The sequence below is a fragment of the Pelodiscus sinensis genome, chromosome 6 (genome assembly GCF_052426305.1).
Source record: "Pelodiscus sinensis isolate ZL-2025 chromosome 6, ASM5242630v1, whole genome shotgun sequence".
In the NCBI taxonomy this organism is placed as follows: Eukaryota; Metazoa; Chordata; order Testudines; family Trionychidae; genus Pelodiscus; species Pelodiscus sinensis.
In genome coordinates this window covers 68074508-68098306 of record NC_143057.1, presented here as the reverse complement: position 1 = coordinate 68098306, position 23799 = coordinate 68074508, and the positions used below count along the sequence as shown (strand labels likewise).

At 40.4% G+C, this 23799-nt stretch overlaps 1 protein-coding gene across 5 annotated transcripts in view; it reads left to right on the top strand.

The window, feature by feature from the left end:
• PAM (peptidylglycine alpha-amidating monooxygenase) overlaps positions 1-23799 on the top strand; it is a 262921-nt gene that overhangs the window by 201819 nt on the left and 37303 nt on the right. For 3 of the 5 annotated variants that reach the window (XM_075932068.2, XM_075932066.2, XM_075932067.2), the window contains exons 13-16: positions 5817-6004; positions 7008-7079; positions 16913-17221; positions 23548-23677. In XM_075932068.2, coding sequence (XP_075788183.2) covers positions 5817-6004; positions 7008-7079; positions 16913-17221; positions 23548-23677 — 699 coding nt within the window. The remainder of the gene's footprint in view (positions 1-5816; positions 6005-7007; positions 7080-16912; positions 17222-23547; positions 23678-23799) is intronic. The other 2 variants (XM_075932070.2, XM_075932069.2) reach the window with 1 other exon arrangement.

The window sequence follows — 23799 nt, the reverse complement described above, 5'->3', positions numbered from 1 at the left end:
TCAATGGATCTGTGTTATTCCTTGCTCTGTTAGAAGAAAAACCCATTATTAAATATTTGTTCCCCAGGAGGAGGCACCAAGGGAGGCAGTTGAGTTTCAGAGCCTGAGCTCCACCCCAAGTTTGAACACACTTACTTCTAGTGTGGAATCATGAGCCCAAGTCTGTGGACCCAGGCTCTGAGGCTCATAGCTGTGGGCTTTGCCATGTAGATGTACTGCTAGAATCTGTTAATTTAAGGCACTTTTTCCAGTTCTTTAATAATTCTCATGTCTCTTCTTTGAACATCTGCATTTTATCAACATCCTTCTTTAACTGTGGGTAGTAGAACTTGACACAGTTATTCCATCAGTGCTAGCACTAGTGCCAGATGTACAGGTAAAGTAACTTCTCTATTCCAGCTCAAGATTCCTTGTTTATGCATCCCAGGTTTGCCTTAGCTCTTTCAGCTACAGTTTCACACTGGGAGGTCATGTTCAGGTGGTTATCCACCAATCCTCCAAATGCTTTCTCAGGTCTTTGTTTGTTTGTTTGTTTTTTGGGGAGAGGAGAGGGTTTTTCTGTATGTATACATTTACAGTTATCCATATTAAAATGTATATTATTTGCTTGTGCCCAGTTTACCAAGCAATCAAGATTATTCTGTATCAGTGCCCTGTCCTCTTCATTATTTGCCATTGCCCCAGTGTTTGTGTCATCGGCAAACTTTCAGTAATAATTTTATATTTTCTTTCAGGATATTAATAAAAGTATTAAATAGCATAGGACCAGAGCTTTTACTAAAAACACAACTGTTTGATGATTTCCCGTTTATGATTACATTTTGAGATCTATTTGTTATCCAGCTTTTAACCCAAATATGTTTGCCATGTTAATTTTACATCTTTCTAGTTTTTTAATCAAAAAGTCACACATTACCAAGTCTCATACTTTACAGAATTCTAAGAATATTATGTTAACGCTATTATCTTTATCAACCAAACTTGTAATCTAATTTTAAAAATTATTGAGTTAGTTTGCTCCTGTTCATTTTCCATAAACCCAAGTTGGTTTGCATTAATTCCTTTAATTCTTTATTCAGCTGCTCTGTGATCTTGTCCCGAGATTGATATCACTTGAACAGGTCTATAGTTAGGAACGTAACATAGACCTTTTCCGCTTAACAGAGTAATCAATGGCAGTAGTAGACTGTCATCCTCTATTGGGCTAGCTACTAGCGTGAGATGTGATAGACATTTGAAATACAGTGGGTTTCAAAGCTATTTGCCGAGGGCAGTGCAATATTGACTCATAAATCCTGGGTTCTAAGGGCTGTGTACTTCACTGGTTAGACCCTAGTTTCCTCCAATTTGTCCTTGTCTCAGTCTCATCATCTCATCCCAGACCCCTCTTCCTCCCTAAGCATTCTAGTCAGGCTACATACATCCTTCTTTTCCTTGAAGCAAAAGAACCAACAGGGAGAAAATTTGTTGTCCTATTTTAGCTGAAATATTCCAAAATACTTCAGCCTGAGGCACACTATAATTAAAGTTTGGAAAAAATATAAACAAATGAAAGCTTAAAATGGATTGTGTCAGACAGTTTTAACTTGTAATCCTCACTTCCCATGCCTCCTGTGCAAGTCCTTTGTAACAATTTAGGAAATATTAAGTTATAATAATGATATAAATACCATTTTACATCAGTATTGTGTTATCCCAACACACACATAATATGAACCCCAGCTCAAAATCTCAATGACAAACTGAACTGTCTTCCCGCTAATTTTCATGCACATGTCGATCGAGTAAGTAAAGATGTTAGACCCCTGTGATACCCTGCAAGAAAACATTCTTGGGCTGTACTCTCATGTGCCCATAGCAAAACTATCCTGCATGTTATTAAAGATGGCTTTATTGAATCATGAATACATGAATTCATTACATCTGTACCTGTCCACTTGACAAAATTATAGCTAGAAATCCCTCTGATAACTGTTGGCTGTGCAAGCCAAGAGTGTGAATCAAAGCCCTTGAATCTCTGTATCAGTTCTTGTATTCGTTAATAACGCTTTCATTCATAAAACTGAATATTTCTCAGAAGTCTGAATATTTGAATGTAAGATTCAGTATATTAACTAAAACTTACTATTAGCAAATTATTTCCTTAATTTCCTAAATAGTATCCAGTATATTACATTTTATTTCTTCGAAATATTGTTTTGACACTGTCAAGATATGTCAAGTGAACCAGAGTTCAGTTGAGTTGCACATCACCATTTTACTTACGTTTTTAAAAGGAGGCAATTATACTTGCAGTTATCAGAATTACACTGAGAAAGTGAATGATTTTTAAAAGCTTAAACGGAGCTTGCCAAGGCAGAAGCTAGTATCTGTGGTCCCCAAAGGACGCTAAATTTCCAAAGCATGGAGAAACCAATTCCCCTTTTGGAATATTTTTTTCTTGTCTCTTCCTCTCTGACTGGTGTCGTTATTGTTGCTATGGTGAATAAATGAATGCTTCATGATGCCACTAGAAAAGTTAGCATTGACGTCTTTTGCAAACGTTAATAGTCCACCCCCATTCCTTTTTTATGAGCGTAGTCTGTCTGGCTAATTGTGCAAGCTAATTAAAAAATGTTTCTTAATGTAAACTACCTTTTGTGAACCTCCCATTAAAAAAGCCTGCTTATTCAATTGTCAGGAATACTGAAGAATGTATCTACAAACATGCAGCTATAAATAAAGTATATAGCAGCCTGTATGGCTTGAAGCAAAAATCAGGCCTATGTAACAAAAGGCCGTTTATTTAAATCATAATGTGTTTTTTTTTTCTGAAAAGCTTGCTCTTCATAATGAGTGGATTTCTCTTGAAGTAATGTAGTAATACTGAATAGCCCACATCTTCCTGAAGCCCAGGAGTAGTATTTATTGTTGAATAGTATTTTGCATCATTCATGCGATACAGGCTGCTTTCTCTCAGACACTTGTGATTAAGTTTTCTGAGGGAGCACGTAGTGGCCCTGTAGGACCTCAACAGGACCCTTCAGCAGAGGATGGAGGCAGAGGCCAAGTGGTGCACCAGGCTGCTGGACGAGCTGGTCCAGCAGCACACTTCCATCTGTGCCACAATGTCACGGGCACCGCTCCTCCTGTACGCCAGGCCTCTGCTCCTCCAGCCTCCCCTTCTCCTCCAGCCCCTCCAGCTTCCCCTTCCCCTCCTGTTCCTGAGCCCTCACAGGCCCAACAGCTGCCTCCCCACCGCCCTTATCCCCCCCGTCCATGCCAGGACTAGCTCTTGCTCCACCCGATCCTAAGGCCGGGGTGGTGCCAGGACGCAGGAAGGTGGCAGGACCCTGCGATCAGGGAAGCAGCTGCCTATTTAAGCCCCCTCCCCCCTCCAGGTTTCTAGTCCCCTATCACTCCAGTTAAAGGACATTTCAGTTATGTTACAAAATCTTTATTTTTGAGTGACAGATTTACTTTGTTTATAAATAGTTCAACAGTAAAAAAAAAAGAAAGTTTTGTTACACAGTTCACACATTTTCTTTACTGCTAGTGTGTCTAATAAAAAAAAATTCTGTTTACAAAGAAAACCAGGTCTTGTATGTCTTCTTAATGGGAAGAGCATGACGGTTGTGGAGGGAAAGGTAGGTGTGGGCAGGCCAAACCCCCATCGGGGAGGCCCTGGGGAGAGTCAGTGGGCTCCTTCCAAGAATCTCTCCCTCAGGGCCTCTTGGATTTGGACACCAGTCTGGTGAGCCTGGCGGATGGCAGCCATCCAGGGCTGCTGAAATTGCCTCTCCTCACCATCAGGACCTGTCCCCCACCCCAGCAGGAAGGCCTCCCCTTTCCTCTCCACTAGGTTATGGAGGGCACAACATGCGGCCACCACCTCCGGGATGTTGCTTTCGCCCATCTCCAGACATGTGAGGAGGCAACCTCCCTTTCAGCCGGCCGAAGGCGCATTCCACCTGGATGCAAGCCTGGCTAAGATGCATGGTGAAAAGCTCCTCGGTCGCATCTAGGTGGCATCCAGGTGTAGGGCTTCATGAGCCACTGAATCAGGGGGTAGGCCATGTCGGCCACTATGCACACTGGCATCTGCACATCCCCGAGTGCAAGGTGCCGCTGGGGGAAAAATGTTCCTGCCTGCAACCTGCAGTACAGGTAGGAGTTGCGGAATATGTGGGCATCATGTGCCCGCCCCGCCCACCCGACACAAATGTCCATAAAGTGTCCCCAGTGGTTGACAAGAGCCTGCAGCACCATAGAATAGTAGCCCTTCCTGTTTATACACTGGGCTGCTCGATGGGCGGTGCACGGATTGCGATGTGTGTCCCATTGAGGGCTCCTTCACAGTTCGGGAAGCCAAGGGCAGCAAACCCGGCAAAGATGTTGTCCAGGTCCCTGAGACAGACTAGCCTCTTCAGCAGCTCTTCATTGATGGCTTCATCACCTGCAGCATGAGACAAATAGACAGACAGAAACCAGGGAGTTAAGTTATGTAAGCGCTTGCGGGGGGACCCTCCCAACCCACCTCTCCCCTTGTCAGGACGTCCCCCACCCCTGCATCAGTGCAGGGGTGGCCGAGGAGCGTCCTCCAAGTGCCACTCCATCCCCTACTCCTGCTTGCCCTTGCCTGGTAGTCCTCCAGTATGGGGGCAAGGGTCTCCTCAGTGTGGTCTGGGTTCGTATGGGGCAAGAGATTCATAACAGAGTCATACAGATGCAGCAGAAGCTGCAGCATGGCAGTGTGGGGCCATCGCCTGCCCATGGGCAGCTCAGGCTCAATGGCCAAAAACAGTGAAAAGCAGCAAAAAAAACCTGCAAATAAACTGCTGTGGTGTCAGGAAACAAGATAAGCAGAGCAAGCACTGCAGCAGCTTTGCTTTCCCTCTTGGAGGTAAGCAAGCCAGAAGCAGGAGCAGAGCAATGGCTGTCCAGGGGGATCCCTTTAAGCACGCATCTCTGCAAAGGGCATGCAGCAGCACCTGGAAATAAAGGCTGCCCCCATGCCCTGCCGAAAGCACTTCTGGGTGCCTTCTTTTTTTGTCTGGATGCTCTTTTTCGAAAAAGCGTATCGATTTTTCAATCCGCATAATGTAATCTAGACACTCTTTTTCGACAGAGGCTTTGTCAACAGTATCTGTCAACAAAGCCTCTGTCGAAAAAGGCATGCAGTTTAGACGAAGCCATTGAGACTGCAGTACCACCTTATCTGTCTAGAAAGTGTCTTATTATGTAGTGAACCTGACTCTGGTGCTGCATTACACCTCTCATGCTTGGCAATAAATGGAAAAATTAGATTCTGAAAAAGATAATAGCATTGAATGCTAGGTACTGAAATTAAACATAAATTATTTGTGATGGTTTGTAAATAAGACTTAGCATCTAGGTTGAAAGAGACTGCAGCAAAGAATCTTTAAGGTATGGAATAAGTGGTTGATAATTGGTTAACTCCTTTCAACAAAACAAACTCACTGTGCTAAGAGAGACAAGGAGAGCAGGGAGAAGAGGAGCTGTCTAAACACGTGCTAACTTAATGCCATTTTGTTTATATTCAAAACACAAACCAAAGTATTCTCAAATATTTTCTTGGATGGTTAAGGAATTTCTGCATTCTGGTATACCACAGTGTAAACAGAAAGAGGCTTTATATATTTAAAAAGCTGTGGTGCATATTGTAATGGGAATTTCATAAAAAAAAAGCCTCAGTTCAACTTTTTTATCGGTTGCTGGAAGACTAAAAGAAGTTTTTTCTTGCATTTGGTAGGATCTGTATGCACAGCTCACATTTTACTCTCTCTTAAAATACATTCTATATTGTTTTGCTTTAGGGGCACAGCCAGCGATGAAATGTGCAATTTCTACATTATGTATTATATGGAGGCCAAACATGCTGTGTCATATATGACTTGTACCCAGAATATAAACCCAGATATGTTCAGAAACATTCCACAGGAGGCAAATATTCCTATTCCAGTCAAATCTGATATGATCATGATGACACATGGACATCATGAAGGTAAAAATAATAATGTCTGAGATCAGTTTTACTCTTAGCTTGCTATATGAGAGAGATGCTTAACTATACAATTTGTTTATAAGGATTTTTTTAAAAGAATCTAGATTGTTTTGAAATACGTGAAATGCATAGGTCTTAGATGTATTGTTAGTAAATGCTGACTTGTTGGAAGAAGTGACTTGTGGAAGTTTGCTTTATTATTCTTTTATTTACTTCTTCATTCAGGATTGCAATGTTTCCTTCCTCCCATAGTGCAGCCTTAGTTTTATCGTTACATTGAGTGGCCTGTGCAACTACGATGTCTCTTAGTCTTCCCAAAATATCATATCCTATACTGCCGATAAAATAAGTGTTTCGTATTGTAATTTGCCTGTCCCATTTTCTGTGGGTTACAATACATCATGTCCATGATATTTTTAGCTACTGCTGGCTTGACATAAGAGAAGATTGTGCCACACAGTTGAGCTCCCTCATGCATTACTCCCACCCTAAACTGTCTGTCAGGCGTTCATAAATGAGGATGTGTTGTCTGCTGAGTTAGAACATTGACTAGAAGCTGGGTATCCTGAATTCTGTTTCAAGCTACCAGTTCATTGTAGTCTGAAATCTAGTCCAGAGTCTTAACTGGAAAGCAACTTTAACGTCTCTCTGAATTACACATTTTTAAAATTGAGGTAATGAAAATCTACCTCAGAAAGTTTTTGTGAAACTTAATTTTTCTAAAACACATCTGTCTTACAATCGCAAAGTAATATATTGTAATGTCACTGGTTCTTCCTGCTTTAATTTTAGAATAATTATAGTGGTCAGTTGTATGAAACTTAATATATTATATATTTTAATAATCTCATGCATATGTTTCATTTACTGTACTGTGCTTTATCTATTTTCCTTGAGCAATACATATAGAAAGCAAATCTAGAGTACATTAAAAAATTATAGGAAAATATTACATTCAGTCCACATACAAAGAAGTTATTGGTATATTCTTAACCTTCTTCAGAAACAGAGAAAACAGATGATAGTTCTTCACTGAAGCAGCCAAAAAGAGAAGAGGAAGAGGTTTTAGATCAGGGTATGTATAATGAACTCTAGCGATATCCAAAAAAAGATTTATTAACTTAAATCAGGAGTAAAGTATATCCTGATTATGTTATGAATTAACGTTTGTAATGTATATTTCCTTTTATCATCTAAACTGTATTGCATTCTTTACAACTATGTTGCTGTGCTTTATATAATGAATAATTCAAGAGGAATTGGTCAATTACCGGTCTCCAGCCTTGCAGGTAAAATTCATTAGTGCAATTTAATCTCATTAGACTTCCCTGTTCCTGGTTTAATTTGCTAACGCCATTCTAATTTATCTGTCTATTCAGGGTGCCATAGCATGGGTTCAAAAGAGGGTGATTGTCCTACAGAATGATAATTCAGTAATTTGTTCTGTTATATTTTTATATCTTTAATATGAACATATCTATTAAATTAACACAATCTGTATTTGATATACTTTTAGAAAACCATTTTAACAAAATCAGGAAAATTAAAATTTAAAATTGAATTAAAAATGGCATAGCAATTTGACACTTTGTGGAATAATATGGAAAGAAAACCTTTGTATTGATGCAATATGTAATGAGTTAAGCATAGTGTATAAGGCTTAATACTGATATACTTTGTACAGCTGCTATCAATCTTTCCCTTTTGTAATTCTTCTCAGTAAATATTGCATTTGATTAGATACTATGTCACATCAGACATTGAGAGAAATATTACAGTTTGCCGGTATTTTTGGTTCATTTGGACCATATATAATACCAGGGCAACTGTTAAGAATATTGATTTGATATTGCATTTTCCCCAAGGAGACACTATGATGTCAAACTTCACTGATGTATTTTTTCTTGAACTTAGCTGGTCTTTACATCTTGGAAGCGAACATTAAAGATCTAAGTGGAACTGCTAGATTCCTGTAATGAGTTAAGTGTGGGTATGTCTACACTACCACCCTAGGGTGTAGCCGCGGGCACGGAGTCCGAACTACCGGGGATTAAAAATGGCGGCGCCCGGCAAGATGCAAATGAAGCCCAGGATATTTAAATCCCGGGCTTCATTTGCAACTTCAATTGACTACATTAACCACCCTAGTTCGAACTAGGGTGGTAGCGTAGACATACCCTGTGTCAGTTACAGCAAATTGTAACCTCATATTACAGGATGGGATTTTTCAAAACTGCTCTCAGAATTAGCCTTTCTGGTGTCATTGAAGACAATGGTGAAAATTCCCTTTGACTTCATTGGCCACAGAGTTAGGAAATTGCTGATGACTTTTGAGTAACTTATCCAAAATGATGAATGTACCACATGCACGAAAAACACTTTTTGTAAAATTAAATACTTCAGATCACTAAAAGTAACAATTAAATAAAAAATTGGAATTCATAAAATCACAAATTTTAGAGTAGCTTGACTAAAAGTACTTTAAATTACGAAATCCTGTTTTTACAAGTGCATATTTAAAACACATCTTAAAGTATGTATACAGTGGAGCTGGCCTCGTAATTTCCACTTCAAGAAAAAATCCCCACAATAAGTCTGATGAAGCTTGTGTGCTAAATATCAGAACAGCCAGAGTGGCATGAGACACAAGATGGATTGACCATCTAAGTGTGTACATATATAGGGCTTCCGATGAGATCATACTCTGGGCAGCTTAATCATCCTCCCACTTGAACTGCTGCAGATTCACTTGTATTTTTAAAACACAAGTTCTGTTAGCCAGCATGGATATTTCTACCCAAACTGAAAATTACATTTCTAGCTCCAGAGCAGATGCATCATTAGTCTACTCCAGATGTATATTTCTATAAAGTAGTAAATTCAGACTGATCATGCTTATTTGATGTTCCAGTGCAATGCTAAATAAACAAGTCATGTTATAAACACCTACCAAGATTTACTTTGAGAAGTGACTTATATCTTGATCATGGCTATGTTAGCAATGAATACTATAATATGTGGGAAGGTTGTTTTGTTTTCTGTTTGATAGCATTCATTAATGTTAAGAAAAATAAATGTGTTCTGAAAGAGGGGGTTTGAAATACTTCCAGTTGTTTTCAAAGGACAATCTCTGCAATGCAGTCTTGTTTGCTATGAGACTACTATTTGGTGTGCACATCTTCATCTAATGTGTTTCTATGGAAACCAGATCTCGGTTGTCTTGTCCATTTGAAGTTGTGTTTTAAGACATCAAACCCGTTGAAAAGTCTAGAAAAAGGAATGTTGTATTCTTAAATGTTGATTGGGTCCCAGTTTTCCACTATCATAGAGTCATTGACTTCAGCAGAGTTATTCCATTTTACATGGGTACAATGAAGGGAGAATCAGACCCACTCATTTTGCTTTTTTAGGTAAGATTTTTCCTCTTACTCATAGCTGTTGAGTATTTGTATTGATACAAATAATGTGTTTCTTTGTATTTGTCAGTTAGTGCTCCAGTCGGGCACACAGAAATTATACAAAAATTAGTGCTAAAACAGGAGAAAATTCCATGTTTCTTTGCAGTTCAAACGGAGACATCTGTGGACGCACAAGCGCACCAAGCACTGTCCAGCGTCACACAATGCCAGTGACAGACTGACTCGGTCCTGTCCGGTTTCTCTCAGTTCAGCTGCTGCCGCTGCTGCCTTGTGACTCGTTTTTTGCCAAAACTCACTCACTAGGCTCTTGCCATTTTGATGCCGGACTATTGGGAGTGCCGTACAATTGGATATCGGACTATTGGAGTTTTACTGTATATAGATAATGTGTATATAAAACTGTAGTGAATATTCTGATTTAGACATGCTCAGAGTCTTGAGTGCTTTCTGCCATTACTAAACCAAATATAGTACTATATCCTTTGCCAGTCATAGGGGAAAGTCAAAGCAAATAATTATTACTCAGATTTTTTTGTCTACAGTAACTTAGACAAATTAGTACATGTATAGCACTGAGAACACTATTATCTGTTCATACCATTCACCACAGTGTCTATTAAGCATCTTTTCTCCTCTTGTGGGAAAAGGCCTTAATGTGTTTCATTCTGTTTGTTCAAAATTGTCCCTGTTGTAGTCTTTGTGGCACAGTATAATCAATCTTTCAGCTCAAAGGTTAACACAAACTGCTGTATTCCCAGGACAGAAAGGATATGACAAAAATACAATTTGTAGAGGGAAAACACTGTATGACCTCTGGTAGTGAAAGGTCTTCCAACACCTTCTGTGAAACAGAATAATTTAACAAGTGTTTTATGCTAACTAAAATGAATTACTATTGATGTCTTTAATCATACAAAAAGGGGGAATTGAAGTGCGGAATAGTTGTAATCATTTTTAATAAAAGAATAGGAAGAGTATAGGTATGTGTGACGGGGCAGGCGCCTTGTCCGCGCTCCCCCGCACTGAACTGGGCACCAGGGCAGAGAGCGGGTCCCCGGGAAGGCGGGCGGACGGGAGAGGTCCGGCCACGGGGAACCCGGAAGCCAGGATAGGAGGAGGGACGGCCGGCAGCCGAGAGGACGGTCCAGCGCGGCCGGATGACATCATAGAAAGCGCCGAACGGGACGCACAGAAGGGCAGGGTCCCGGACGCCGAGGGGGAGCCCGCCCAGGTGGTGGTGGAGAGGGAGATTCAAAAGGGCAAAAGCCCAAGCCAAAGGGGGGACTCTAGGAGGTAGAAGGAGGCCAGACCCCTGCCAGGAGAGCGGAGCGTGAGAGAACCCCTGCACACGGACCCCCGCCGGAGGAAGGGACTCAGGGTGAGTCTATCCCCCAGCTGGGGAATCCATGGGGATTGAGCCGGGAAGAAGAGACCCAGGGCGGGGCCGCGGACCCCGCGAGTGGAGGGTTTGGGGGACCCGACCCCCTCCACTGTTAGGGACAGATGTCCCTGTCTTAGGGCCCTGGGTCGGGGCTCGGAGTGTGGGAGGGCCCAAGCCCCCTTCCCGGCCCCCTCAGGCCCATTGAAGTCCGGGGGCGCCGGAGCTTTAAGCCTCGGACCGCGATCAGGCGGTCAGTCACTAGACAAGTACGCCCCTAGCGGAACGTGGGCTCACCCGAACTCGAGGTGACCACAGGGAACACGGTAACAGTATGAAATTTATGTTCTCTTATAAGTTTCTTTAATATATTAGCTGTCATATTATGGATACTCCAATGACTACACAATTGACCAAAGTCATTTTAATAGCACTAGTTTTCTTCATAAGTTTATTTAATTAGCATTTTATTAGGTGTTTATGTATTTCACATAAGAAAAACATAACAATGACCCTACCATGTCAGACCGATGGTCCAACTAGCCAAATATCCTGTCTTCTGACGGTAGTGAGAGCCAGATACTTCAGAAGGAATGAACAGAACATTTTATCCATCCCCTATTGTCCAGTTTCATCTTTTGGCAACCAGATGCTTAAGGACACGCAAGTATTAGGGTTCATCCCTGATGTTCTTTGCTAACAGTTCCATAGTTATATTTTTTGTCTTTGCAACTTCCCATGGTAATGAGTTCTACCGATTGTCTGTACTGTGTGAGAAGAAATTCCCTTAGTGATTTTAAACTTGCCGTCTATTTAATTTTATTGGGTTACTTCTGGTTCTTGTGTTCTGTGGAGGGATAAATAATATTTCCATATTCACTTTCTAAACATCCACCAATTACAGTTTTATAGACCTCTTTCATATCCCCTTTTAATCCTTTCTTTTCAAAGCAGAACAGTACCAGTCTTTTTAATCTCTCACCAGATGGAAGTTGTCCCATACCCTTATCATTTTTGTTGCTCCGCAGTATAGTTTTTTCAGTTCTAATATATCTTTTTTGAGATGGGACAACCAGAACTGAATGCAGTATTCAAAGTGTGAGGCCACTATGCATTTTATAGTGGCATGATAAACCTTTTTATCATTTATTTCTTTCCTAATGGTTCTTAACTTTTGGTGAGCTCTTCTGATTGCCACTGTACATTGAGCAGATGTTTTCAAAGAAATAGCCACGGTGACTCAAAGATTTCTTGCTTAAATAGTAACGGTTAATTTAGACCCCCACTATTTTACATGTATGTTTGGTATTTTATTTTCCAATGTGCATTACTTTGCGCTTAACAATATTGACTTTCATCTGCCATCTTGTTACAGTCACCCGTTTTGTGACATCCCTTTGTAACTCTTCACAGTAAGTTTTAGGCTTAATTTTTCTGAGTAATCTGCAAACTTTGCCACCTCACTGTTTACCCCATTTTTCAGATAATTTCTGACTGTTGATCAGCATTGATCTCAGTACAGATCTTTGGGGGACCCTGCTATTTACCTGTCTCCACTGTGAAAATTGATCATCTTCCTATTCTTTTTTTCCTATCTTTTAATCAGTAACTCAGGTATTCTCAAACTTTGTAATACCGTGACCCCCTAAAATTCTAAATGAATTTGTGTGACACTCCCTCCCCCCCCCCCCCCCCCCCCACTGCTCCATGAGTAAAGGGGAAGTTGGGGGCAGCGGGGCTGGCTGGAGGAGATCAGGCGGGGGAACTGGCCAGTGGGAAGCAGGACTAGTGGGAGAGGGGGAAGTTGGGGGCAGCAGGGCTGGCCAAGAAAACCGGCCAGCAGGAAGCAGGGCTGGGGGGGGGGAGGGCATGCAGCAGGGCTGGCCTGGGGACATCAGGAGAAGGAGAGGAGAACTGGCTGCCGGAAGCAGGGCTGGCGGGGCAGTGGGGCTGGCCGGGGAAGATAGGGAGGAGAAGTGGGGGGAGAACCGGCCAGACGGAAGGGTGGTGGAGGGAGCGCAAATTGGCCGGCAGGGAGCGGGACTGACCCGGGCACATGCAGATCCCAGGGCTCTGCCCGTCCCACGCACAGTCTCGATGACGTGCAAGTGAGTTCTGCTTCAGCTCCACCACGCGCTGGAACAGCGCTCAGGAGCACGTACAAGTAGGGCTTCCCTTCCTCCCCAAGGCATCACACGCAACCAGAGGCTCTCAGCGCTGATCATGCCCTGCCTCCCAGCCCCTACCCTGCCCCTGCCAGGCTTCCATCGGGCGCCTAGCTGGAAAACTAGAAAATACTGGACATTGCACATGTCCGGTATTTTCTCAAATTTTTTTACCGGACTGTCCCAAAACCCCCCAAAAATGGACTGTCCTGCGACCCCCTTTAAGTTGCTCGTGACCCTCTTGGGGGTCGCGACCCACAGTTTGAGAATTGCTGCAGTAACTGATACTTAGAGAACCTTTCTTTTTATCCCATGACTGCCTGCTTTGCTTAAGACCTTTTGGTGAGGGACCTTATCAAAACTTTGTGAAACTCAAGTTAATTATATCCACTTGATCAACCTTGTCCGTACTTTATGACCTCTCTATGGATTGTAATAGATTAGTGAGGTATGAGTTCCCTTTACAAAAGGCATGTTTATTTTTCCTCAACATATTGTGTTCATCTATGTGTCTGATAGTTCTATTCTTTATTGTGTCAGTTAGTTTGTGTGGTAAAGAAGTTAGGCTTACTGGCTTGTAATTGCCAGAATTGCCTAAGGAGTCTTTTTTAAAGATCAGTATTACATTAGTTATCCTCCAGTCATCTAGTACTGAGACTGATTTAAGCAATAGCTTACATACTGCAATTAATAGTTCTGAAATTTCAGATTACTTTGGTGAATACCATCTGGTCCTGGTTACTTACTACTGTTTATAATTCATCATTTTTTCCAAAACCACCTCTCCTGATGCCTCAATCTAAGACAGTTCTTCAGATTTGTCACCTAAAAAGAATGGCTAAGGTATAGGAAGCTCCATTCTTCTTCATTGAAGACTAATGCAGAGAATTAATTTAGTGTCTTCACAATGGCCTTGTCTTCCTTGCATGCTTGTTAGGACCTTGGGTGTCCAATGGCCCAATTGATTGTCAGATTTCCTGCCTCTGCTATACTTTAAAAAATGGTTTCTTACCTAATTGGTCTTAAAATGCATTTTTTTTGGCCTGACTAATTATACATTTACACTTTATTTGCCAGCGTTTATATTTTTTTCTATTTCAATTAGTAGGATTTGACTTTCAATTGTTAAGATACCAATTTGTGTCTAACTGCCTCTTATTCTGTTGCCACGATGGGTGTATAGTTTTTTTTGGTTTTTTTTTTAACCTCTTACTGCTCTTTCTTTTAGGGGTAGGGGAAGATGGGGTACATTTAGTTTGAGCCACTATTATGGTACAGTATGGTTTCCATGCAGCTTGCAGGCATTTCAGTCTTGTGACTGTTCCTTTTAATTTCCATTTAACTCAGCTCCTCATCTTTGTGTTCTTCTTTTTCAAGTTAAATATTGCTGTGGGGAATTTAATTACATTATGGTTGTTATTTCTGATTGGTTCAGTTAAATTCACCTCTTGGATCTGACCCTGTGTGCCACATAGGACTAAATAAAAAATTGTCTCTTCCCTTATGGATTCCAGGATCCCAAGAAGCAATCATTAATGAAATCTGGAAATTTTATCTCTGTATCCCATCCTGAGGTGACATGTTCAGAGTTAATATGAGGATAGTTGAAATCCCCCATTATTATTGGGGTTTCTGCTTTTGTAACTTACCTAATCTTCCTGAGTATTTCATGGTCACCAGCCCTATTCTGATCAGGTGATTAGTAGTCTAAGGGTACAGTTTAGGGAAAGTTACACGCAAAGTGGCTGCATGTTACAAAGATTACAAAGTTGCAGTTTACAGTAAATTTGAGAGTTACACAGATTACAAAGATTGGCAAGGATCACACTAAATTGCATTTTAAAACCTTAGACCTTACAGTTTGGTGTAGCTTTAGAAAATCTATGTATATAAATCTAGTGAGCTGAGGCGGAGGCTTTTTTATGCAACACATTTCATCAGGGTAGTACAGAAGCCAGGAAAGTTCCCCACAATAGCAGGACCATTCGCCCGCTTACATAAGTAGACTTGCTCCAGGTCAGCGTTTCTCAACCTTTTTCTTTCTGAGGCCATAACATGCTATAAAAACTCCACAGCTCACCTGTCCCACAACTGTTTTTCTGCATATAAAAGCCAGAGCTGGCATTAGGGATTAGCAAACAGGGCAATTGTCCAGGACTCCGCACCACTGGGGGCTCTATGAAGCTAAGCTACTCAGGCTTCAGCTTGAAGCCTGGGTGGTAAGACTTGGGTCAGAGGGACTTTGGAATTCTGCCCTTATCCTCAGTGAGTTTATTGCCAGCTCTTCTTGGTGGACCCCCTGAAATCTGCTCCTGGGCACCCAGGAGGCCCCTAACCCCTGACTTAGAACTGTTGCCTCAGGCAATCCCTACTGCAGAGCAGAAACCAAAAGAAAACTACTCAAATCTGACTCAGAATTATTAGGAGCGCCGGGCTTTTCTTTTAGTCAGAAATAAAGCCCTTCTTTCTGTTTGCCTGAGATTCTAGCAACTTGAGCCCTTTTCACCTTCACAGAATACAATATGATGGACACAAATGTCTGGGGTAGTGGGTTTATGAATCTGTGTTTGGACAAGTTTGTTGAATTTAGCAGTAGGCTGCTATTTAGAATGGGTTTTTCTGTGGCATTCAAGCATAGATAGCATAACAAATTTTGTTTGGGTCTAATTTGCTTTGTTCATTTTGCTGAAATTGGCCCTCTTACTTCATCTATCATTATCTGACAGAAGTTTTCACCTGGGATATTCTTTTTCAAAGTCCAGGGATTAGAAGCCTAGTTGAAATCATTGAACCAGGACTGTTTATAAACATGACAGAATCTCTTTGGGTTTTTTTAAAGACTTAATTTTCCCCATACCAGGTTAATGATGATGAATTATCCATGAACAAGTGAAGCTTAGTTATCTTTCTGACTTCTTACTACTTAATATAAAACTTTTAAAATATATATATGGTACTATAAAGGTAATTTAAAATTAAATAATGAATTCCTTAATCATAATTTATCTCTTCATTAGGTGTATATAAAGGGCTCCTCACTATGTATTTACCACAAGTGGCCCTGATCCAAAAAAGGTTCCCCACTCCTGGTTTACAGGATTAAACATGAATCAGGCTGGTTAAAACCACTTCAGACTGGTCTAATTTTGGCAGGAAAATATACATTTTACACTTAGAATAATTTTTCGTTTTCTGTGTTCTTGATCCAACATTATAGAGAGAGCTTGCTGGAGGCATGATAGATTATGAGACTGCATGCTGACTTGTTACAATGCTATAGGTACAATTGCTTCCTGTTTGCTTGGGAAGTGATTTTTAGGAAAGAGTCTTCTGAAATAATGGATTGAAGAATGCTACTATGTCTAGTTAAAAATTGTCTGTAAATATATCTTGTAGATAGGGAGTCTGCTTTCTGCAGCACGTTATGTTGAAATTATTGCAGATTAGGTTTTCTTTCTTGTAGCTTGGGGCAACAATACTTTTCAAAAAAGATGTTTTGAAATGTATGCCTATTATCATTGACTTCAGAAATGATGAAATTGACAAGGCTACAAAATTCTCATCTTTCTTTTATAAGTCTGCAGTTCTTTTGCTTTTAAATCCAGCAGAGTGCTCTGTAAATATTTTTATTGAAATTCTTGTTGAAATATGGATGCATTCTTTTATTCCTAAGAAACTCTTTAGAGAGGTGATGTGCTCTTTTTTGGTTCTGAAATGTCAGGAAAAAATTGGCATTATTATGTAAATTAAAGATTATAAAGGGTTGATATCTCTTCATTGCCATAGGCTCTTCATTCAGATTGATGAAAGAGAGAAAACAGTTCACTTACACTAGCCATACCAATGACTGTATGAATACTTTCTTTGGTTAAACTGTATAAGACTTTATAATCTTTCATAATCTCCTTCCTCCCCCCCACCCCATCTTTTCTCTTTTTTTGTACAGGTGATTTCTATTCTCTCATTTCCAAGCTGCTAGGAGAAAGGGAAGATGTTGTTCATGTGCATAAGTATAACCCTACCGAAAAGGCAGAATCAGATCTTGTAGTTGAGATTGCTAATGTAGTGCAAAAGAAGGATCTTGGCTGGTTTGATGGCAGAGAGGTTACAAATCATGATGAAAGGGCCAATACTAGTCTCGCCAGAGACAGGATTCACAAATTTCACAGACTAGAATCCACCCTGAGGCCACCAGAAAACAGGCATTTCTCTTTACAGCGTGGTGAGGGAAGTTGGGAAAAAGAACATACAGAAGGTGGGTTAGGGGTTCATTTTAAGTAATGTACTACAAAGTAAGAGCTGTGATCCACATTAGCAAAATCTGAAGGGAATGTAAGTTGATGCTTGAAATAATTTCACAAAAATATCAAATTATTAAAATTTTGACATATCTTGGTGATTACATAAATCATAAACTATTCCCTCCCATTATAAAAAGAGTCTATAATCTGCTGAAAATTTGAGTTAAAATAATCAGATACAAATAGTTTATTTTGGGGGCTGTTAAACTGAAACACTGAGAGTTGAACAAACTGGTTAATTTGGCATTCTGCTAAATTGAAGTAAACGCACATTGCATATCACAGTGAATTCAGGTGTTTATTTTTCCATTTATGCAACTAGCTTCATTTGAAATGACTATTAATGAAGGTGATCTTTACACCCTTGTTGACTCTTTCAACTGACTTGTCTGGTCACACATCAAGATTTTACAAGCTTTATTGCTTGTCGTTCCCTTCCCCTAAATGAGGAAGTAGTTATTATTGAGGAGTACTCCAGAAAGTCAATATTTATTTCTGTATTTCAAACCAGGATTAGCAACTCTAACTCATGGATTAAAACACGTTCCCTTCAGGTTTCTATGACAGCAAAAGCCATAAAGGCATATTTGTTTTACTTATGTTGTGGTCTCTGTGATATTGATTGTGTTTAGTCTTGCTAATGTGGAAAGGCAAATATAACAGCATGTGAAGAGTATCTCTTAAAAGTATCTGCTATGTATGTGTGGCAGCCATTTGTGTGTGTCAGAGCTGTAGCAGCACTGGCTGCCTTTATGTTGCAAATAGCCAGCTTGCTGATTCAAAATACATTTTCCTTACCAACATAAATTATTCATCATCCATTTGTTTTTTATTTGCAGTTTAAAATATTAGCATGTAATGACTTCTGCTTACATGCACTTCAAATGCAATATAATAATCTCTATCTATAAGATTTAGAATTTAATAGAAAACCCAAGAAGTGGACTTATAACATTGGGTGTTGCTATTTGCTTTAAATAAAATACAGCCACAGTTATTGGCCAGAAAGGCAGGGAGGAAAGGATGAGGAATATTCATTACTATGGGCCTGAATTTCTTTTCCTGTATACAAGTCTAATAAATCAGGAATATTACTATTAAAGACAGTGAAGTTCAACTGCTAGCACACAGAAAATCAAGCCCTATAACCAAGAAGTACATATTTTCCTGCAAAATTAATTCTCTAGGTCCAGAAGGTTAAGCAATATGATTTTGAAAAGAATATATTTGGGTAAGTTCCTTTCTATTTTAACTGATTGAGTGGGTGAATGTCAGGTAACTTAATAAAATCCTGACTTGCTGCACCATTTGCTGCAGACTATTCATTTTTTTAAGTATTTTCAGTTACAGACTAACATGGCTACCCCTCTGAAACTTTTGTCCCATTTGGTATGAAATCTTAATTACGGAAAGAAGCAGCAGCTTGTTTTCATTAGTGGTGTGGTGTCAGTATTTTTGTTTGCAAGCAAAGGAGTTGGTTGCAAATTTTTGAAACAAGAAAGGCAAAATTGAAAATTTTTCTTTAAATATTTTAAAATTGAAGTTTATTTTCCCTTTTTAATCTGTATAGCACTGCTTATTCACAGAAATTCTGGACAACAAGGAAGTTATCAGCGCCACCTTTTGGCAAAAAAATGATTATAATAAAGTGGAAAATCTTCAGTCACACATTACTTTCTAGAAGGGAAAATATGCATACTAACATATGTGTGGGTTCTTATGTTTGGAAAAAAAACTAGATATGTTGAATGCAAAATTAATTTAATTGTTTTACTTATGTAGATTTTATTAAATAATAATGGTACCATCCTGTTCTATGGCTGCAGATGAAGATAGGAAAAATAAAACAATCTCAAATTTCACATTCTTAGTTGCCAGTTCCTGTTGTCAAGTTTGTGATTCTTAAAGTTGAAACGCCTAAGGTTTCCTAGCACTAGATTCACTTTCTATTTAAGTTTCTAATTTCAGTTATATTTCACTTTTGTTTTTTTCAATATCTACATCTCAACATTTTTCTTACCTAAATTGGTAAATAACTTCCATGTGTGTATTTGTATACATATGTATGTGTATGCACCCACGTACCATTACATTCATCTTCAACTAGTATACCTATGAGTGCTGCACATCAGGATGCCCATGCAATCCTGCACTCTTTCTGAGGGCATGTTTACACTAGGGAATTATTTTAAATTAAATCCCCTTATTTCGAAAGAACAAGGTGAGCGCCCACCATACCAAGCCTGTTGTTTCAAAATGATTGGCTTGTTATTTCAAAATAACTCCTGCTTGTGAAGAGGAATTATTTCAAAATAGTTATTTCAGGAGTTATTATTCTGAAATAAATAACTTGATAGTGTAGACATAGCCTCAGAGATTTAAGTCAGCAGTATCTGCAGGTCTGTGCCTGTGCTCTGGACATCCTTGTGTGCTGCTACAAGGGAATGAAGGGAGGGGGCAGACCCACTGCCATTCCAGCCTTCTTGTCCCAATATGGGCTCCCCTCACCATTAATACCAAGACCATGGCACCAGTTAAGATGACCATACCAAAAATCCATTAGGAAAACAACCTTGAATGGCCTTTGAAACTAAGACTCTAAACCCAGCTAAAGTAGTCACCGGGTACAGTTTTTTGTATCCAGGCCTGAAGGGTACCCCCATTGCACTTTGGTAACCATCTTACAGCAACTCCTGGGGTCCCTATGCAGAGTAACTAGAACCAGACAAGCTCTTATTCTATGAGAACCACTGAATTTCAGAAGAGCGTGAATCACCATTATGGAGTGATAACAAGAGACTCTCCACAAGTATTAACTAACCTCCCAGAGCTGCTTACCCTCTTACCATGCCACCTTCAATGATACTTGTCCTCTGGTACAGACATGGTCACCAGTCCCTGTAGAGTCATTACCTAACCCACCATTGACCTTCATTACCAGTACAATAATAAGACATTCTTTGGGCCTCAGTACTGACTCTACTACTGGTACCAACACCATGTGTCCGTTTGATAGGTATGATGATGGCCTCTCCAATTCTGACGTGTCTAACCAAGATTCCTCCACATTATAGTCTCCTGGAGGTGGAAACTCCCAGCAGAAGATTAACCCATCAACCCTGGCAAGGACGGCCTTGGGTCCTACCCTCTTCTTTTATGTCCCGGCACCGAGAACTTATTGCAGCACCTTATGACAACCACCTTTACAAGGTCCCATCTCATAAGACATGTCTAGAGAAACATCAGCCACCCGTGGTTTCTCTTTCTGCTAGGTGAAAGAGAAGAAACACTGCCTTCCCACAAATTGTCCACCTCACCACTGTCATGCTTCCCGCATCATGTTACGTTGAGAATTTCATGGTCTTTCAAAACATTATTAAATATACACTGGTGAGCCTATGTATTCCATTGGAGAGTATACAGAAACTCCAGCATTCCCTGTCAGACATCCTGCATACATCTCCTCAAGGTTACCATCACCTTTCTCATGCATGATGCCCTCCTGGCCCTAGCACATATGATGTGGCAATACTGCTGCTATACTGCAGGCTGACAAAACAATACTACGTGCCTCCCAAGGGCATGGAGCATTGTTTTCTCTTACCCTGGCTATGGAGGCCATTAACAAAATGAACAGTCAGCTCCATCTGGCAATGAACTAAAACATCTGGACCTTCTGGGCCACAAACTATTCCTTAGTCTTTTTGCTATTTAGAGTAGCCACTTAACAAGCCCTTGTGGCATAACACAATTTTACAAACTATTCAAAGTCTTTCCATTTTTATTGACCACCTGCTTCAGTATTAGAGGGAACAGTTTCAAGCCTTCTGAAAACAAAGTGTCTCCCCAGGCCTGACTCAATGCTCTTTGAGAAGCCAAGCAGTAGATACTGTTTCATAGACCTGATTGTCTTGTTTTACAAGTAACTTTCAATTTTTATATGATGGAAAAAGAGACTTTGATTTTAAAAACACTTATCTAAACAAGCAGTAGTTATACAGAAATATCCTTACTGCGTTTATATCGACAAATAAACAAGATGGCCACAAGACCAGCCAGTATTGTTGATTCCATTGCTTCACAGCTGAAAGGCATAACTCAGATTTCTACATGGATTATGATCAGAAATTCAGGCCTGGGACACACACAAGAAATATTTCGAGCTTATTGCAAGTAGTGTGATAGTTCATACGGAAAACTCCTCAATCTCTATAGTGTTTACATTTTAAAATGAAAATGTTACATCATTTTATTTTATTTGAAAATAAGTATAGTATATATGAAGCCATTGGAAGATTGTAAATCAGAATGATTAACTGAGATTATAGCTGCCGCTACCAATGGCTTTGGTAATCTAATACACTGTAAATCCATGCTGGATGGGATGGACAAAAGATGGTTGAATTTTAGGTCTTGGGACACAAAGCTATTAGATACATTTCTAAAGTATTTTATTTTGGCCAAGCAGTCCCTGAATTCACTTAATTTCATTGCTAGAAGAATAAGGTGGAACAGCCCCCCCAAAAAATTCTTCAGTGCTGAAATAATTTTGTTACTGTGGTGTAGTGGGCACTGCTCATCCCAGACAGGCTGGAGCAGACCGTGACTTGACAGGCTGGAAAAGCCCCCTGCCATGAGTAACCAGTTGAACACTTCGTTTAACCAGTTAACCACCTACCTGAGATTTTACATGTCTACTTCCTAGCTTTATTTTTTCTTTTTGGTTTGGATATGATGATAAATGGTTTCATGGATAAGGAGATGGACTCATATTAGTAGAATGGCTCTCTTATTATATTCCTATGCTTTTGACATACATTATGAAAATCATATCTGGGTTATGTAAAAGTTAACTGATATATATGTCCTCAGAAATAAAATGGGTCATGAGATAAATGAGTACAGATCTTCCCTACCCCACTCCACTTTTTAGGTCTTTTCAGATACTACTTAATAATAATGTGTAGCTTTTTTTGTTAATAAATTATTTGGGGCTATGTAATTTGTGATCTCAGGATATGCAGGCTCTGCATAAGAAAGGAGGTGGTTGACTCCTGAAAGTGGACGAGTAAATCCAGCAAACTATTTAAAGTTTGTTTGGACCCACATCATTGTTCATTCTTTTGTGTTGCTTCCTTCGTCCCTGTGTTTTTATAGAACATTCTTGTTTTGAAAAGCATGATAGGCTCTCCCTGTTTCTTTTCAGTCACCTATTTTTATACCATTCTAAACTGGAAACTATTAAAATAATTTTACATGTTGGACCTCTCTGGTCCAGCACCCTTGGGACCTGACTGGTCCTGAACTAGAGAATTTGCCAGACCAGAGAAGGTCTGCCAACAGCCTTCAAGTCCACGCTGCTTGCAGCCTGCCCCAGCAGGCACCCTGCCTTGCTCCTCCCCCCCCCCCCCCAAACTGGCTGGGTTGCTTGCCCAGCTGCTGCCAGTTCCCTGAGCAGAACAGGCTCTGGCTCCTGCTGTGGTGCTCTGGCCCCGTTTGCCATGGGCTGCCGCTGGGCTCCAGCCTCAGTTCCCCCACTCCAGAGGACTGCTGCAGGGCTCTGGCCCTGTGTTCCTGGGTGCTGCCAAGGGACTTCAGCCCCATGCTGCCACAGGACTCTGGTCCCAGCCCCACACTCCAGGGGGTTCTGGCCCCATGCTCCTGGGGATTGCCAGAAGACTCCAGCCCCACACTGCTGTAAGACTATCGGGGGACTCTGGCCCCAGCCCTGCGCTACTGTGGGGGCTCCAGCTCCAGTCCTCCGCTGCCTCCAGCTGAGTACCAATGCTGTTTTCCCCAGTCCCAGCTGTCCCTTCTGCTCTTAGGCTCCTGGGCTCTCTGGTCCAGGAGCATCCATGGTCCTATCAGACCACGGATGTTGCTGGACCAGAGAAGGCTGGTTTCCAGAGGTACAACCTATAATAAAATGTAACTAATTTATGAATAATACAATTGTGTTTAATTAAACATGCTGATTATTTGAGATAGGTTCATATACAATTGATGATAAAACAATATGCTGTTTTTAGCAGTATGCTAAGATGGAGAAGAGAAAATCAAAGACAGGGTCTCAATTTTTCTGCCATTTTTCATAGCTCAGATGCCACTGCTTGTGCATGATATACATTTATCATAAGAAAATTACTGCTTGGAATCAAATGGCAACACATTTAACAGAAATAGTGCATGCAAGGTAATTTGCATGTCCTATCATAAAGCAGTTAATTTTCTACCAATTTCATATTGTTATATAAATACACTTCATTTAATTTCTTTTTAGATTTCCACATAGAAGAGGCTGTGGACTGGCCTGGAGTAAACCTCAAACTCGGCCAAGTTTCTGGATTGGCTCTGGACACTAAAAATAACCTGGTTATCTTTCACAGGGGTGATCACGTGTGGGATGAAAAGTAAGTGGATGTTCTGTCAAGTACAGGTTGAACCTCTCTAGTTCAGCACACTCTGGTCTGGCAACATCCATGGTCCAGCATCATTTTAGTTAGCTTGATGTCCAATCATCATGGGTGTGGAC